Raw genomic sequence first — 18192 nt, 5'->3', positions numbered from 1 at the left:
ATCCTTTGTGTTGCTCTCAAGCTGATACCATTAAAGCTTTCAACAGCAAAAAATTATTTCACAAACGTGGGCTTTATTTGTATAAACTAGGTTTATACTGAAAATTTTATGTTAAATGTTTTTTGCCTATAAGGAATATTCTTAAACCTTAGATTTAAAAATTTCTATGGGTACTATGTAGTTCACTGTTACAGTACCTGAAGTATTACTGCACAAAGATGCATAATGAATGTCTTTTGATGATGCCCTGACATTTCTAAGAAATGCTTTTGCCTCAAATCCATCCATCAAATCAGCAAATCATTTGACATTGAAAGCTTCAGAAAACACTATATGAATATTTTTTCTCATTGTACAATGAAGATTCAGTCATGGATTGTCATAGGAAATTGAGATTCTGCCTTATGTTTTAAAGCTCATTTGCTACAGTCATTCATTTATTTTGCTTGTAAAATTACTTTTACAAGTAGGAAAGCCTTTATATGTGTTCTTAATTCTAATAAGATCTGAACAATGTTTTATACTGTTTGAGTTAAAATATTAGTGACATAGTCAATGAATCAAGTCAAACTTCTGTGATAAACATGGTGTTCTACAACAAACATTTGTAACTCAGGATTACAATTTCACACCACCAATTCCTGGAACTATTAAACAGAATTCTTTAACATGGAAAAGCTCTGTTATTCTTTGAATAAATAGACCAAAAGTAAACTAAGCTCTGTAATAAGATATAGTCAGATGTAATAATGACTTTTATGTAAATATTAGCCAAATTTCTCTTTTATGTATCTGAACCATAGATAATGATTAACAGAATGCTTCCCATTTTCAAAGGCATTTGGGTACACAGCTTTATTTCTCAACATTTCCAGGTTCTTGATATTAAAGCTTGAGGTCTCAGGTCATAGTTTAATTTAATTAACCCTGTATCTTAAAGTTCTAAGCTCCAAATATTTCTATTTTCTTAGCTCTTAGAATTTCTGGAAAAAAAATTAGTGAATCACTATAATTGTTATCAGTGTATCATTTATAATGTGTTAGACAATGGTCTTAGCACATTAAATTATTTATCTCATTTACTCATAATAACTTCAAAAATTTGATACTTTTATTGTTTCTGTTCGACAAATGGGAAATTTAAGCATGAAGTCCACTAATTTGGAGATTTACAAGGTCAGAACATTAATATAATAAATTCTCCCATTATGACTGCTAAACAAGAAAGAATGACTGCTGTGATTATATTCCCAAATGGCATAAGTAATATGTAACATTTAAAAATCATTTTGTCTACTCTGTATTTGTTATCTAAAATATTTGGCAGACCCTGTGTTAGACTAGATACGCAGCAACCAGAGATTATGTTTTACATTTGCAGTTCTCATTCTGTTACCATGCTTATCTTTTATTTCTATATAATTTATTTGGTTTAAGCTCGTAGTTGTGAAAAAAATAGCATTCAGAAGTGTCAGTTTATTTTAAACTATCATATGTTGAATATAGATGGATATTCATTATTATTAATCTGTCATAGGTCAGAAAAATACCGTTCAGTTCAACTTGTAGGCACTTTATTTTTATAATAGAAGGATTTAAATAAGTGAGTGTAAAATAAAATAAAATAAAATAAAGCATATTTTATAATAGAGGTATTTTAAATAAGTGTATATAGAAGGTAAAGGTTTTAGTATGTTAAATTTTAAAAAACTAGCTTTTAGTTATAGGCCTAGATGGAAAGAGATGTCACCTAAGTGAATAAGACCTTTCAAAAATATGGAAAATATACTTTTCATAACAACTGCATTTGATAAAACAGGCCATGTGCCACAATATAACATGTAAGAGTGTTACTGATATTTCCATTTTAAGAAATGTCACAAGTTTATATGACCTTGTCTATACTAAAGTATATCTCTTCTAGATAATTATTCATGTGGTAGATTATAAAATCTACTACATGTACTGTTTAAAAATCACTCACATGGGGTAATCTTAAAGTGCCATGACAATAAAAATTAACCAAATCATGTGCATCAGTAATAAAAAAAATTGAATGACAGTATTACATGATCATGTTTAAGACAGGCTGATTTTGCTGATGATTTATCTTTAAATATAAAATTTTCATACTAGGGAATTTGATGCTTTGATAAAAATAAATGTGTTATGTTTTTGTCTCACAGGGCAGAGGTATTTTAAAGACAGCTACATACTTGGTGGGAACCATAGAATAATTTATAGCAACTCAAAACTAAATATGTTACTAAAGTTCTACCTTTATTTGGTAGTTTATTTTCTGCAAAATTATATATATATGTATATACATATTATATATATATACATATATATATAAAACATATATATGTTTTATATAATATATATTATATTATACATATATATGTTATTATATTATATTATAATATAATTATATTATATATTATATTATATTATGTATATATACATATATATGTATAATATAATATATATTATATAAAACATATATATGTTTTAAGTGAAACAATATTAGGGCAGAGATATCTATGTTTATTTTTGCAAAATATCTATACTATTTCTAAGGCAAAATAATTTTATAGAAATATTAATTATATATATACATATATGATACATTTATATATACTATATATACATGTATTTGATATATGAAATATATGGCATTTATAATTGATTCTACCAACTTGGTGATTAAAATGCTTTATCATATATGTCATGACATTCTCATTTTTTGGTAATTTTCCTGAAATATTTTGGATTTTGTTATATCAAGTGACTTCATCTACCTTTATCCCAGATGTGACTCTCTGAAAGAGAGAATTTAGTGAAAATTTAATAATGTGTAATGAATTCAAAAGTGATAGTAAGGGTGTCAGGTAGATATCCATCATGCTGATGAGTTAATATCTGTATCTGCATTACATTCTATTTGATGGCCCTGTCTGATGTTTGAAGAGCGTTAAATTGCTGATGTACATGTGATGGAATGCCTATTGTCAGGCTAGAGATGAAAACTCTGCCTCACCATTGCAATTGGCTTTTAAATGATTTATAGAGAAGTGACTTCGAATGTTTGTATTAGAGGTCAGAATTAGAGAGCTCACATTTCTGTATGAACTCCCATGTGCCAAGTCTTTTTTGAACATAAACCAAGCTCTACCATTCAATTTTTTTTAAGCCTTTAGGGAGAGAGAGAAATTCTGATTCATTAAAATGGGAGAAAAAAATCTAGAGAACTGCATGGAAAAATTCTCCAAGTAAAGTAATCAATAATGCATAAGCTGAACAGTTAAAGAAGTAAATATAATATCATGTCAAGATAACAGCAATTTATTGATGTTTAGGCCAAAGGGAAAAAGATTGACTAGAGCCAGGAAATTGCAGTTTACAAAGTACATTAAAATAAATTGTTTTCTAAAGTGTTTAGAGACTCCTTATTCTACTTTCTTCAGATTTTTTTTGTATCCTCTCGTATTTTCTTTTGACATTTTCTTTAAACCCAGTGAGATTCAGTTTCTTTCTCTATAAGTTAATCAGCCATTACCTAACCTATTCGAATACTTATCACAAACTCCATATGTTACTTCCTTTCTCTGCTTGTCTTGATTTGACCGAAGACAGAATTCAAATGCTATACTTCCTTGAATCATTTTGAAAACAAGGCTAAACAAGAAGGAATGGAGGGAGGGAGGGAAAAGAAAAGGAATGTAGAGCTATGAGAACATTTAGTTTATCATGTGATGATTTTTATGTTTTAATCTCTACATATAGACTAAATGTTAATAAAAAACACCAAACACTATAGTGTGTGTGTGTGTGTGTGTGAATATTATACAGCCTCCTCTCCATCTCCACAATGTCTTGCAGAATTATGTAATTATGAACTTTCCACCAATCCTTGACAGTTCTATCTCCCCTAATACTAGAAATGTCTCTTCTGTATAGCCCATGCACTACTCAAATAGCTGCTTTAGGTTCACATCTGAATGAATCCTAATGACAAGACTATGAAGTTTATATTATTATTATGCCCATTTGACATGTGAAGACCCTGTGTTGTAGGGAGGTTGAGTTTTTTGCCCAGTGTCACCTTTTCCTAGCTTTTTTCTCAGCATCTTTTCCCATGTGCTGTATCCTCAGCCATAGCATACCACTCTAGGTTTTTCAAATGGAGCGTTCTTATTCTTCGCTTTTGTAAATTTTCCCCTTCTTGTGTGGTACTCTCACAACCTCATCTCTTGCAAAGCAAGTTAGGGTCACTTTTTTTGAATAATCATTTTCTGTGTTTTCTGCTAGAATCAATCACCCCTGAGTTTCCCTGGCACTTTGCATATTGTATCTGACATTTTTGTTTGTTGGTGCATTGTCTCTCTGATTTGATGGTTCCCTGTTTGGGGAATAATAGGGTCCTATTTATTTCTGTCTTCATTGCCTATCTCAGTGCCTGACATGCATTAGATAATCATTTTTATTGCTTCAATGCTGGGTAAGAATTATTCCTAGATTATAAGGTAGCATATGAAAATTTTAGTTAGAATTACATATTTTTTTATTTTATAAAATTTAATATCTAGTTATATTTGAACTTTCTTAAAAATTTAGGGTATTTTAATTATATGGGCCTCAGCTAGCCAAAATTGGAGGTATGTATGGCCATAATTCTGTACACAATGCCACTCCCTTTCATGAAATCCTTGTTTTATCTTTTTCATAGGAATTCACTTGTCAACCACTATTACTAAGGCAATTAGCTAATCAATTATCAGTTGAGTTGTGTTTTTCCCCCACCACAGTGGGACACACTGAAAAATCATAGAACATAGTGAGGGACCTAAGATCCAGCTGAGGTGACAAATCTAATACACAGAAAAATTAAGTATAAATACTCTTAATCTGCAGCCATAATACACCAGTGGGTTACTGAATGCAGACTTAAGACCACTTGCAGTTAATTAGCCCAGTTTTCCTGATACCACTCGGCAGGATACAACAAACTGTCATCCAAAGCTGTGCAGGGGAGAGGAAGCTCCATCTGCCATTCCCGTAGCAATGTTATAAAACCAAACTCTCCTAGGCTGGCAAAAGGCTTCCCTCTTTGGATTGATGCCATCCCAGACTTTTATTTAAAGTTTACTGAGCCAGGACAATTTGTGTTACTACTTTCTTGGAACATCTATGTCCTCTCTCATGGTCTTAAAGTTTTGCAGTCTTTTTGGTAACTTAAGCTTCTGTAACAAAACAGATTTTGCTTCTTGCAGAATTTGTATTTCATTTAGTTATTCTGACCACATCCTGAATTTGTGAATTGTCAGACTAGCTCTGACAATGTAATCATTCCAGGATTGTTATTATTTTCTCTCTTTAACTTACCAAATCATAGCTTTATTACTTTTGTCTTTAATTTTTAGAAGTTATTTTGTAACTGTGAAGGTTTAATTTTGCCTTCTACATTGCATTGTCCTTCAATGATATTGTGCATTTGTGACTGTTGTTATTATCCTGAGCTTCAAAGATTAATGGTTGGTGTACCTATGTGTGTTTGTGATAGATTTTGTTTTCTCATAACTTTTCCACTAAGTACCTTCTACTTTCATTTTTCTTTTGTCTCCCTTTCCTATAATAACATCAACAGAAAATTATAAGATTAAATAATTAAATAAAATGTGAGTTTCTACTGGGAAAATTTATTTCCCTATATTATAATCATTACAATTTTATGGAAACCCAATATGACTTAATGTTTTGTTTTCAAATTTTTAGTTTTTTTTTTTAATTGTGTGCTTATTTTATTAAAATATATTTCTCTTATTATTTTCACAGGGAGAAAGATGGCTTATCAGAAGGTCAATGCAGATCAAAGAGCTCCAGGACACTCACAGTACTTAGACAATGATGACCTTCAAGCCACTGCCCTTGACTTAGAGTGGGACATGGAGAAGGAACTAGAGGAGCCTGGTTTTGACCAATTCCAGCTAGACAGTGCTGAGAATCAGAACCTAGGGCATTCAGAGACTACAGACCTCAATCTTGATTCCATTCAACCAGCAACTTCACCCAAAGGAAGGTTCCAGAGACTTCAGGAAGAATCTGACTACATTAGCCATTATACACGATCTGCACCAAAGAGCAATCGCTGCAACTTTTGCCACCTTTTAAAAATACTTTGCACAGCCATCATTGTATTTATTTTTGGGATTTTGATAGGTTATTACATACATACAAATTGCCCTTCAGATTCTCCATCTTCAGGAACGGTTGATCATCAGTTATACCAAGAGATTCTCAAGACAATCCAGGCAGAAGATATTAAGAAGTCTTTCAGGTAGGTGAAGAAGAAACATGTTGTTTGAATGCATTTCTTGGGAAAAATGTTTCACACGGGGTATTGAACTGATGATTTTGCCATGGTTTAAGTCAGTTTTGCAAGCTGAGAAACATAATTTCCAGCACAACAAGAATAGAAACTTCAAGGGGGAGGGTGCACATATTTGGATTTATGGTACTTCAGTATAAATTTGTGATGCTGTTTTATTTATTACCAGTAAGAATTATAACTTCTATGGAGACTAGAAGTCTCCAGCCACTGTATTTTCTTCCTCTTGAGGAGCCTAGTTAGACCAAATTGGGATGCGAAGATTGCCAGATATACAGGTAATAAAAACTAGGACATTAGCCCTATCATTAAAAACATTAATGACATCAGAATAAAATAAACCTGCTTTATGAGCTGAAGTAACTGTCTTCAAAGGCTTCACTGATGTCATGTAACTAGTGGATAGCTTGGAAAATGTTATTAGCATACATGCTAACTTGTAAAAAGTTTTCTACTTTGCATATTTAGTGAAGAACTGGATATGGAAGATGATGTATTACCTTCCACATATGGCTTCTATATTTGCAGAAAAAGAATAGTCCTAGGTGAATCATGTATTTTGTTTGTAGGTAGATAGAATAGTGAGGTACTACTTCTCCAGGATATTCTTTCTGGGTTCCACTGATTTGTTACAGCCAAGATGTTGGCCGGTGTGTATTTCTAGGAATTTTATCAGAAAAGCATGTCCACTGAACGATGTGTCACGTAATTCATGTATGCAGATTCCATGGGTATTGGTGTTGGTAGATTCTGATCCTCTTCATGAAGATTAGGCCTCAGTGACTGACAGGAATGTGTTTCCTACACTCTTCTGTATCTGCTATTCACTTTTGCGTAAGCATCCCTGGATATTTAATATGTGGATAATAACTCTTTTAAAGACACTTCTCAATGTAAAATTGTTTATATTGAATTCAGCTGAAGGATATGCTGTTGTCTTATAATGAATGATTGTATCAGCTGGGATCCAATGAAGATAAAAAAAAACTTCCTGAATATTTAAAGCACAAGACATTTAAACTATAGAAATCTTCCAACAATTAACAGAACTGATAAGCCAATCAGGTAATACTCAGGCAGCCCAGAGAGTAACAAAACAGAGCCATTTCTAAACCTAGACTAGAGGGAGAAGCCCTCTAGGTTGGAATGTCTGTGCACACAAGGGCAGAGAGGGGGACATAACCTCAGCTGCAGGCACCACTGAAGACAGAGAGAGGGAAATGCCCCAGCTTGTCTTTTCCCCCCACAACTGTGTCCTAGCAGTTGTCCTATTGGCTGAAACCAGCCAAAGAGACTTACAGCCTGGGAAATTCATTCTGAAGGGATCCACTGCCTGAAATATGGGCTGGAGCAGAAAAAGGAAAAGTTGCAAATAAAACTAACTGGCTCAGGATGTTATTAAAAAACAAACAAAGAAAATAGAAGAACTCTATAAAACTTTTTACTTTAACTTCGTTATGGACATCGTTTCTGTTATAAAATGTCTTCTGGAAAAGAATCCTTAGCATTAATTTCTTTTTAATGTCAAGGGTGTGTGTGTGTGTGTGTGTGTGTGTGTGTGTGTGTGTTTTCCTGAGCAACTGGTTACTTTTTAATTTATTGACACAGTGAATACCGTGACCTAGTCTGCTTCCTTTTTTGCTTTGGTTCTTAGTAAGTTTAAGTCAGATTTCTATTTGTAAGTTTATTAGGAACTTCATGACAAGCATTTTGTTTACAAACTAAGCTACGTATCTATTTCCTCTCTTTATATTACTTTGGCTTTCTTTGCCTTACTTGTTTTAATTCTTTTTTCAGCACTGTAGTTGTCTTGAAAAGGTGTCTTGTGTCCTCTTTGCAAATAGGCAACTAATTATAAAATTTAAAATACATAATTACATTAAAATGTTATTTTTTTCAGAATGGAAGCTGCATGATGGTAAGGATTACATTCCAGTCTTAAACTCCAAAATCAATAAAATAACATTTCTGTCAAATCTAGCTCTGAAAGCATAACCACTAGCAATTACACTCCCAGGTAGTTTTCTGTGGTTAGGTACAGATTCACAATTATGGGTCCATCAAATAACCAGAGTTTTTTTTCTTTATTGAGATAACATACTTTATATTTCAAAAAAATTGTATTTTTGGTACAAATATCTTTGCAAATGTAACGGCTCCTCATCCAAAAATAACTTTTCCCTCAATAGTCATCCCAACCGTTTGTTCTTATGGGTCTCTGTGTTTACTAAGCAATCTTAGCCTTAATTGTGTACCTCCTACTAGTAGTCGATTCCTGCTGTTACTTTCCATGAGTTTATTAATAACTGTATGCTCTTACTGGCCCACTATTTTGTTCTTCAATTGCTCTCTCTCTTCTCTATTGGTTTTCTTTTCCTGCACATGCTCTAAGCCTATGTCAGTTCTTATCAAATAGCCTGATAGTTGTGTAATACAAGATATGTTCATTTTATAATAGATAAAACTGCAGACTCTATGAGAGAATGGACCAAACTTGGTTGTCCACCATTAAATGCAATCATCTAATAGACATTAAGTAATTATTATTTTTTTTTGGGGGGGAGGAGGAAGGCAGGAAGGAAGGGAAGAAGGACAGTAGGGAGGAAGGAAGGGATGAAGGAAGGAAGGAAGGGAGGAAGTGGGGAGGGAGGGAGGGAGGGAAGGGAAGAAAGGAAATCAAGCAATGAGAGACATTGCCGACCTAGATCTAGAGGTTTACAAGTTGATTTCTTTTTTTTTTTTGAGAGAAGGAAAGAAAAAAAAAATAAGTAAAGGAGAGGAAGAAAGAGGAAGAGAAAGAGGGAGAATAAATGGAAATATTGCTTTATTTTGAAAAAAATTGGGTATTAATAATGGCCAATCAATGTTTCATTTAAACTAATGGGTAGGTGTGATGTGGTATTGACAAGAATGTATATTTTGTGTATTTGAAGTGGAGAGCTCTATAAATATTTATTAAGTTTACTTGTTCTGGATCTGAGTTCGAGTCCTTGATATCCTTATTAATTTTCTGTCTCATTGAATCTAAGTCTCCTATCTGGGTGTTAGGATCGTTAGCTCTTGTTGTTGCATTGATCCTTTTACCACTATATCTTTGTTGCTTTAAAATCTATTTTATCCGATACAAGAATTGCAACTCCTGCTTTTTATTTATTTATTATTTATTTTTGCTCTCCATTTAGTTGGTAAATCTTTCTCCATCCCTTTGTTTTGAGTCTTTGTGTATCCTTGCATGTGAAACAGGTCTGGATGTAACATGCCGTTGGGTTTTGGCTATGTCTTTTGATTGGGAATTTAGTCAATTTAAATTTAGGGTTACTGCCATTTGATGTTGACTGGCTGTTTTATCCATGTGTTGGTGTAAATTCTTCTTTATGTTGGTGCTCTTTACTTTTTGGTGTATTTTTAGAAAGGCTAATACTGGTTGTTTCTTTTTGTGTGTAATGCCTCTTTCAGAAGCTCTTGTAAAGCAGGCCTGGTGGTAATAAAATCTCTGAGTTCGTGCTTGTTCATAAAAGATTTTATTTTTCCTTCAGTTGTGAAGCTTAGTTTGGCTGGATATGAAATTCTGGGCCGAAGGTTCTGTTCTTTGAGGATGTTGAATATTGGCCCCCACTCTCTTCTAGCCTGTAGAGTTTCTGCCGAGAGATCTGCGGTAAGTCTGATAGGCTTCCCTTTGTGGGTAACCTGACCTTTCTCTCTGGCTGCCCTTAGTATCCTCTCCTTCGTTTCAACCCTGGTTAATCTAACGATTATGTGCCTTGGGGTTGCTCTTCTTGAGGAATATCTTTGTGGTGTTCTCTGTATTACCTGGGGTTGAATGTTGACCTGCTTTGCTAGTTTAGGAAAATTTTCCTGAATAATATCCTGAAGGGTATTTTCCAGCTTGGATTCATTCTCTCCGTCACGTTCAGGTACACCTATCAAACGTAAATTTGGTCTTTTCACATAGTCCCACATTTCTTGAAGACTTTGCTCATTCCTTTTTATCCTTTTTTCTCTAATCTTTTCTTCACATTTTATTTCATTAAGTTGGACTTTGACCTCTGATATCCCTTCTTCTGCTTGAACAATTCGAGTGTTTAAACCTGTGCATACTTCTCGGAGTTCCTGTATTGTATTCTTCAGTTCCATTAATTCACTCATACTCCTCTCTAAGTTGTCTATTCTCAATAGGATTTCATCAAACCTTTTTTCAAAGTTCCTAGTTTCTTTACATTGGGCTACAACATGGTCTTTTAACTCACTGAAGTTTGTTATTATCCATTCCTTGAAGAGTGATTCTGTCATCAGGAGGCGCTCGTTCTCCATCAAGCCTTGTTCCATTGTTGATGTGGAACTGTGATCATCTTTAGAGGGAGAGGTCTTCTGACTTTGAGTATTCTCAGCTTTTTTACGCTGGTTTCTTCCCGTCATTGTAAATTTATCCTCCTGTCGTCTTTGAAATTACCAGCTTTCAGATTAGGTCTCTTGAGTGGACGTCCAGGTTGTTAGTTCCCAGGGCCAGAGCAGCGGCGTTAAAACTGATGGTGCTTTTCTGCCCAGGATTCTCCTGTCGGGCTTCCTTCTTGTTTCCTTAGTAGGCGAATCTGCCTTCCCGGGGCTCCAAACCTCGGTCAGAAGGGGAATCGGTCCGTTTACTCTGCGCCGAGCGCTGCCGCGCCGAGGTGCCAGCGGAACCGCTGAGCCGACCACGAGAGTCGCGCTGCTGACTCTTGTGTTTCCACCACTGGGGGATCTTCTGCTCCGTGAGCCACCAGACTTTGTCTGAAAGTGTGGCGTCCTCTAGTTCTCCGCGCCTTCCCTGAGAGCTGCAATCCCGGGATGTTAGCAATCGGCCATCTTGGATCGTTCTCCAATTATTTTTTAAAGAATAAAATGAATGCATGAATAAACATAGAAACAGTTTTATGTTTATCAATTATACTATGTATTTTTCAAATTATTTTGCCATTTATATTTTTCATATTATATTATAATTTTATACAAAATATGAACATAGCATTTTTTGTATTATATGACATAATAATATTTAAGTTATATAGTTATACTATGATTACTCAGAGGATAGCCTATGTTCTCATTTTAAATACATGGCAACTTATATCAAAACCAGATACTGTAAAAATATTAAAGTATCAGTTCCAGCTGAGGCATAAAGACAATTGATGCTACATTTCTAAGACTAGCATGTAGCCTGTAGAGCTTTGAGAAAAATGATAGTATGGCCCCAGAGATGATTAATTATCCGTTTTTGGCTTATGAGACTAGGGAGAATGGAGAAAGTGAAGCATTTTTGAAAAAGCTATTGATGTGCCATAAGTTCCAATCTCTTCTCAAGAAAGAAGCCTCAAATCCAGTGGAAAAAGTTTAACAGAAATACCCAGAAGATGTACGGGTGGCAAAAGTACTTGGAATAACTTGATATCTGCCTCATTCAGAGTATCCAGCCTCTTACCTTTCATGATATCTAAGTGATAAGAGCTTCACTGCTTAGGCTAGTTGCTGATAAAAGTGCAAAGGAGGGCCAGGCATGGTGGCTCACACCTATAATCCCAGCACTTTGGGAGACTAAGGCTGGTGGATTGCCTGAGGTCAGGAGTTCGAGACCAACCTGGTAATCATGATGAAACCTCGTCTCTACTAAATATGCAAAAAATTAGCTGGGCGTGGTGACAGGCACTTGTAATCCCAGCTACCTGGGATGCCGAGGCAGGGAGAATCGCTTGAACCTAGGAGGCAGAGGTTGCAGTGAGCTGAGATGGCACCACTGCACTCCAGCCTGGGCAACAGAGTGAGACTCTGTCTCAAAAAAAAAAAAATATATATATATATATATGTGTGTGTGTGTGTGTGTGTGTGTGTGTGTGTAAAAGAAGAGGTAGTTGTTTTAGGTGGCATATGGCAAATTTTATTTCTCTGGATTCTATCCAGGCTGAGAGGAAGAGAGCAGGAGGCCTGGAGAGGGGCAAAGCTAGAGGTGTGTTCAGGGCTGTAAGCCAGGAGCTGGGGGAGGGTATATTATTACTCATTTAAAAGGAAAATGAGAAATCTCCAGTTGTGGAATAAAAGAGTCTCAAAAAAGCACACAAAACACACCAGAGAAAATTTCAGCTGATAACTCCTCCTAGGTTTAGAGTGTCATGCAGGCTTATGTGAGTATCCATCAAGTAAGAAAAGAAACTTGTGCTCCCCATTTACCTATTCACACTTGCTCTGCTTCAACCCCAGAGGTATCAGAAGCTCTAAAGGAAGAGGTGTAATGCACAAGTCAAAGAAGCTGACTGCTCTCCCAGCTTTGACTGCAAGGCTTCTAGTCAGGAGATGACCAGAAAGAGGGAAAAAGTTCAAAGTTCTGACTATTAAATGGTATTGAACATTTTAAGTACTTGCTGGAGAAACTCAAATCACTTAAAAGTGAGCACAGTTTCTAGGCTTGTTATCCGGGAACAGGAAACAACAATAGAAACAAAAACTAGCCCTAATAAATAGGTGAAAATGGGGGAGAAAAATGGACCTTTATGACCATATTTCCTGACTCATGCTTGCTCAATGTAGAGGTTACACATATGTGATTTTTATGGACTATTTTTATAAAGAACATATTTGAATAATGTGTTGATTCATAGAGAATCATTGAGAATAGTACTGACTGCATATCCTGGTTTAAGAACCTGGTTCCCATAAGAAACCCATGTAGTAGGTTCATATAAGCCAACTATTTCATATCAAGTTGTCCAAATAAAAGAAAATCAGTCAGAAGTTTAGTTACACTTGACATTCGTTGACATAGTCAGAGATATGAAGACCATGTTAGTATGTGGGTGAGTGTGTGTATGCCTCTGTGTGCATCTGTGTAATAATCAACCATATAAGAAGATTCTCCCAGTCTCTTCTTCCTATGTTCAACTTTCCGTGTATCTTCTGCGTGGGTGAATGCATATTCAGATGCATCAGATTCAAAACAGGTCATTAAAGGTTCATTTAATGTATGTTTTTGGTGGCTTGGAGCAGTGATTACTTGGAAAATGCGAGTTTATTGTAAGCATCAAAACAGGAACTGGGAAACTGGGCTAATATGTTAATCTATGAATAAGATTTACTCATTTATTGGGCCTAATTGATAGAAAATCTGTATCCATCTGTTCCACAGACCTGAGTAAACAGTTCTCTGATTTTCGCTGAAGTGTTGATCACTGAAGTGATTTAATTCTTTTTCAATCTATACTAGTTTTTGTTTTTGTTTTTATTTTTGGATCTTTTCCCAATGCTAATTGCTAAATTCTCCAGTATATTATTCTTCGATTCCTATTCTCCAGGATGAAATGTCTTTTTATCTTTTTGGGGGGCCAGAGATGTTTGTGACTGTGTCAAGTCCTTATCCATAATCTAATCAGCTTAAGTCAGTTGGGATGCTGGTTATCTTGTATAAACCATGTTTGCTTAGGACTGCTGAGAAAGCTCTTTAAGGTAGAAGAAGCTTGAATGTCCCAGGTACAATGTTTTATTTCTATTATATAATAAAGCCACCATGCCTTAATGGTGTATTTATTTATTTAAAAAAATGACATGTATACACACACATATATAATCACAGTTTTGCCATTAAAAGTAATGGCAAAAGCCGCAATTACTTTTGCACCATCCTAACACATTCTAAAGATCATAAGCACATTTCTGAGCAGAGTAAGTATGTTGAAAACTTCAAAACATAGTTTGAAAATATAATATTGTAATAAGAAATTTGAAATGGATAAATTAATGATGTCTAGTTTATTTTTGAATGCGGGAATTTGTTTGCCTTTGACTGGTATAGATGCTGTGGAATGGCAAGACCAAAAGGAGAAAATGTGTTGTATGCTAATTATGTCTAATATGGTTACTTTTTCTTAATGGAAAGAATACTATGGTTCTTCCTAATTATAAGTGCAGTATGTGCAGAAAATGATAAAGAATGAAATAAATACCATCCGTAATCCTCCTTTTTTTAAAAAAAATCATTGTTATTCCCTCTATCATTCCCTATCAATCAGCACAATTGTATTAAGCCCTGTATATTCTTTTGACACCTACTTTAGAATTATTTAATTAAAATATTAGGATTACTTTTCAGGCCAATAAACATAGATTTAAATCACTACATAACATACTGCCTGGTATTCCATCATATGGATGTCATTTAATTTAACCTATTCCTTATAAATGGACATTTAGGTTTCCTCTGTAAGCATTCTTATATAGAAATCTAAGTGCGTCTATTTAATTATTCCCTTCTGATAAATTCCTGGAAACAAATCACAGCTTCAGGGAGTTCAAATTAATGTAGTTGTTTGCTTTGTGTCACCAAATTGTCTTGAAGAACGGCCAGCCTTCCAGGTCCTTATTTTTTATTTGTTTTTGATAGGCCAAAAATAATGTTGATAAAGGTTTTCTATATTAATTGACACTTTGAATTTTATTTTTTATGTATGAATTACTTTCTAAAGGAGTTTCCCCATGGCTTTTATTGGTTCTTTCCCATGGTATTTATAGGTTCAGAAACCAAAATGTCATAATAGTAAAATAGTCAATCACAGTATGTATGCTACCTCATCTCTTTGGATTTCATTTACAAGACATTTTATTTTCTAACTTCACAAATAAAATGAACAAATAATAAAATGAAATCTCTAATCTCTAGAGATGTATCTGTTTTTAAATGTTTGCATTATTCTGACAGGGAGGTATTTTTCATCATTGATATAAATAAGCAAGCATGAGTTAATTTATACTGTGAAATAATCTTTCTTATTTTTTATTTTATTTATGCTTGTAAGCATAGTAAAACATCATATTTTCTTAGATGAGGGTTAACTCTTCAAAACGTTTAGAAAATGTTATAAATTGGTTGGACAGGGCGGCTCACACCTGTAATCTCAGCACTTTGGGAGGCCAAGGCAGGCAGATCAGGAGGTCAAGAGATCAAGACTCCTGTCCAACATGGTGAAATCCCATCTATACTAAAAATACAAAAACTACCCAAGCATGGTGGCATGTGCCTGTAGACCCAGCTACTCAGGAGGCTGAGGCAGGAGAATTGCTTGGACCTGGAAGGCGGAGGTTGCAGTGAGCCGAGATCGCACCGCTACACTCCAGCCTGGAGACAGAGCAAGACTCTGCTCAAGAAAAAAAAAAAAAAAAGAAATGTTATAAATTATCTTCAATGATGCCATGATGAATAACATCTTGTCTGGAAACCTTGTTAAAAATGCTCCTTCAGATATAGGCATATTTTAGTAATTAGTATAATAAATTGGATTCCTAAGTCTCATTTGTTTTCTGTTCTTCCAAATGTACTTTTAAAAACGATCTTCTTCTCTCTATTCTCTTTCTTCTTTCTCCTCTTTCTCCTCTATTACTCCCTTTCAGCCGCTAAATTGTATATTTAGTTTTTCCCATATGGGTGGTACATTTTGTAGTACTAATTAAACTTTACCATTGACTCTATTTGGTTAGGTTAGCTGGCTTTAATGACATTAAACTAAGGAAATAACAAAGTTACTGTGTATATGCTGCCACTTTCTGTGTCATGCTCCTGCCCATGAATCATAGCACTCTTTGTTGTTGTACGCAGACCTTGCCTCTGAATCCTTCTCAACCCAGCACTCTTGGAAGCTCCTATTCATTGATCAGAAATACACAAGAGAGGATTTGCCATTCTTATCTTATGATATAGCTATGCTGGGTCAACTGATGTAATTAAGTTCATTTAACTTATAGGAATAAATTTCTCTCTTCTGGAAAGATAAATTCCATAATTTTACCAGGACAACTAGCTACAGCAAGAAACACAACTCATGACCAATCTGTAAGCCCAAAAAGTTCAAAATCTTAGAACCCTGCATTTTAACATTTAATATATTTTTAGACTTTCCTGTACAACGTTGATCTCCTGAAAGGAGAAAAATCTCTGTCCAAGCTATTTAAAAGCAAAACATATAAATAATTTACTTTTTCACCTATAACTTTCCCACCTGCACTAATTTACCATCCCATGATATAAGAAAATATGCAGCTGCGCTGCTTTCCTGTCCCCTTCTTTTAACTCAGACATTAGGTTTATTTACTTGTTATAGTATTGATATCTATTCTGTGCATACAGTTTTCTCATTTTTATCTCTCCCTTTCCACAACTGCCACCCATGTTAACTTCCTTCCATTCAAGAACCACTGCACTTCATTCACCAAAGAATGTATAATTGAGCAAGTTTCCTGTTCAAGCAAGTGGACAACTTACACATTACCTCCAGTCTTAAATGAGGGAGTCAAGGCAGTCCTTACCTAAAGGTAAACTGGCTGTGGAATTCATGAAGACCCACAGAGTGTTTTTATGGTTATCAGGACACTAGAAAGGCTGATATGAAATAGTGGGTTGTCTATCCTCTCACCCCCCAAAAAAAAAATATATATATATATATATATTTTTTTTTTTTTTTTTGAGGTGGAGTTTCACTCTTGTTACCCAGGCTGGAGTGCAATGGTGCAATCTCGGCTCACCGCAACCTCCGCCTCCTGGGTTCGGGCAGTTGTGCCTCAGTCTCCTGAGTAGCTAGGATTACAGGCACACACCACTGTGCCCAGCTAATTTTTTATATTTTTAGTAGAGACGGGTTTCACCTTATTGACCAGGATGGTCTCGATCACTTGACCTTGTGATCCACCCGCCTCGGCCTCCCAAAATGCTGGGATTACAGGCGTACGCCACCACGCCCGGCCCACACAGAAATATATTTTTGACTGACATGCTTTTGTACAAACACAAGATTTTGCCGTTGTTTGATGATGATGATGATGCCATCAGCAGCTGTTCTCTTCTAGTCTCCAGCCTTACCTTCCAGCCATCTTTTGGCCCTTCTTCACGTTATTATTGTTATTGTTATTTTGTACTTTGTGTTCCCCACGTGTTTTTTGTCCCTCTCTACTTTCAGTATTAAAATGAATGAGAGTAGGAAGACTGGGAGAAATGAAGAAAGCAGTAAAGCAATTGCTATTTTAGTTGGAGCAAAACATGTAAATGTATGCACATAATTCAGAGTATGCAAACGATAGCAGAATGAATTTAACAGTAATAGAGGGATGGCTCCTAAAGGAAGTAATTAGCTATCCTATCATTGATCTCTCCAGATAACAAATGTGCATTGTCTTAAATTTAATCAGAAAAGGAATACATAGGATAAGATTGATTTAATTATGCATAGTGTTTCATTGCTCGGAACCTTAAATAAGACAACTTCTTAACTCGGAGTTTCTCAGTGTTGTGCAGAATGGCATTAATTGTCTTAACTGGATACAACTCACAGAAGCAAGCTCATGCCCCTCACAATCCTTAGGTATTTGGCTAGAGCAACACCCACCAATGGGAAGAATAAGGATTGTTGAAGGGGCCTTTGACTGCACTAACCTTCTCCATCTTAATCTGTTAAAATGCTGTAAAATACTATTTGAGATCTGGTTCAGGTGCCCACTCCTTCATGGAAATCTTGATATTCCTTCAGCTGAATTTTCGATTTCCCTTTGTAACCCACATACTTTATTTCCTCTCATTTTGTCAGCATGAATCACGTTCTGTTTCGTGGTGGAGAAAGAGCTGTGGGTCTGGCAGAGTTTAAACAGCATGTAGGCACTAAGTATGTCTTTACTGCATGAGACAATGAACCAGAATACAGATCTTCTTGATAAACCTTCATTTTTATGTGGATCATCACTTTTTTTGAAAATGAAAATAATGTATACTTTTTTACCTCTTATTGAAATTTATTTATACC

The 18192-nt window shown here is 35.0% G+C and overlaps 1 protein-coding gene across 14 annotated transcripts in view; it reads left to right on the top strand.

The window, feature by feature from the left end:
* Positions 1–18192, top strand: part of NAALADL2 (N-acetylated alpha-linked acidic dipeptidase like 2) — a 1449120-nt gene that overhangs the window by 685402 nt on the left and 745526 nt on the right. For all 14 annotated transcript variants that reach the window (XM_054246909.2, XM_054246903.2, XM_054246907.2 and 11 more), the window contains one exon: positions 5836–6337. In XM_054246909.2, the coding sequence (XP_054102884.1) occupies positions 5844–6337 (494 nt within the window). In that variant the 5' untranslated portion in view covers positions 5836–5843. The remainder of the gene's footprint in view (positions 1–5835; positions 6338–18192) is intronic.

Source organism: Callithrix jacchus, chromosome 17, assembly GCF_049354715.1.
Source record: "Callithrix jacchus isolate 240 chromosome 17, calJac240_pri, whole genome shotgun sequence".
NCBI classification, from domain to species: domain Eukaryota; kingdom Metazoa; phylum Chordata; class Mammalia; order Primates; family Cebidae; genus Callithrix; species Callithrix jacchus.
This window is presented reverse-complemented; position numbering and strand designations above follow the sequence as displayed.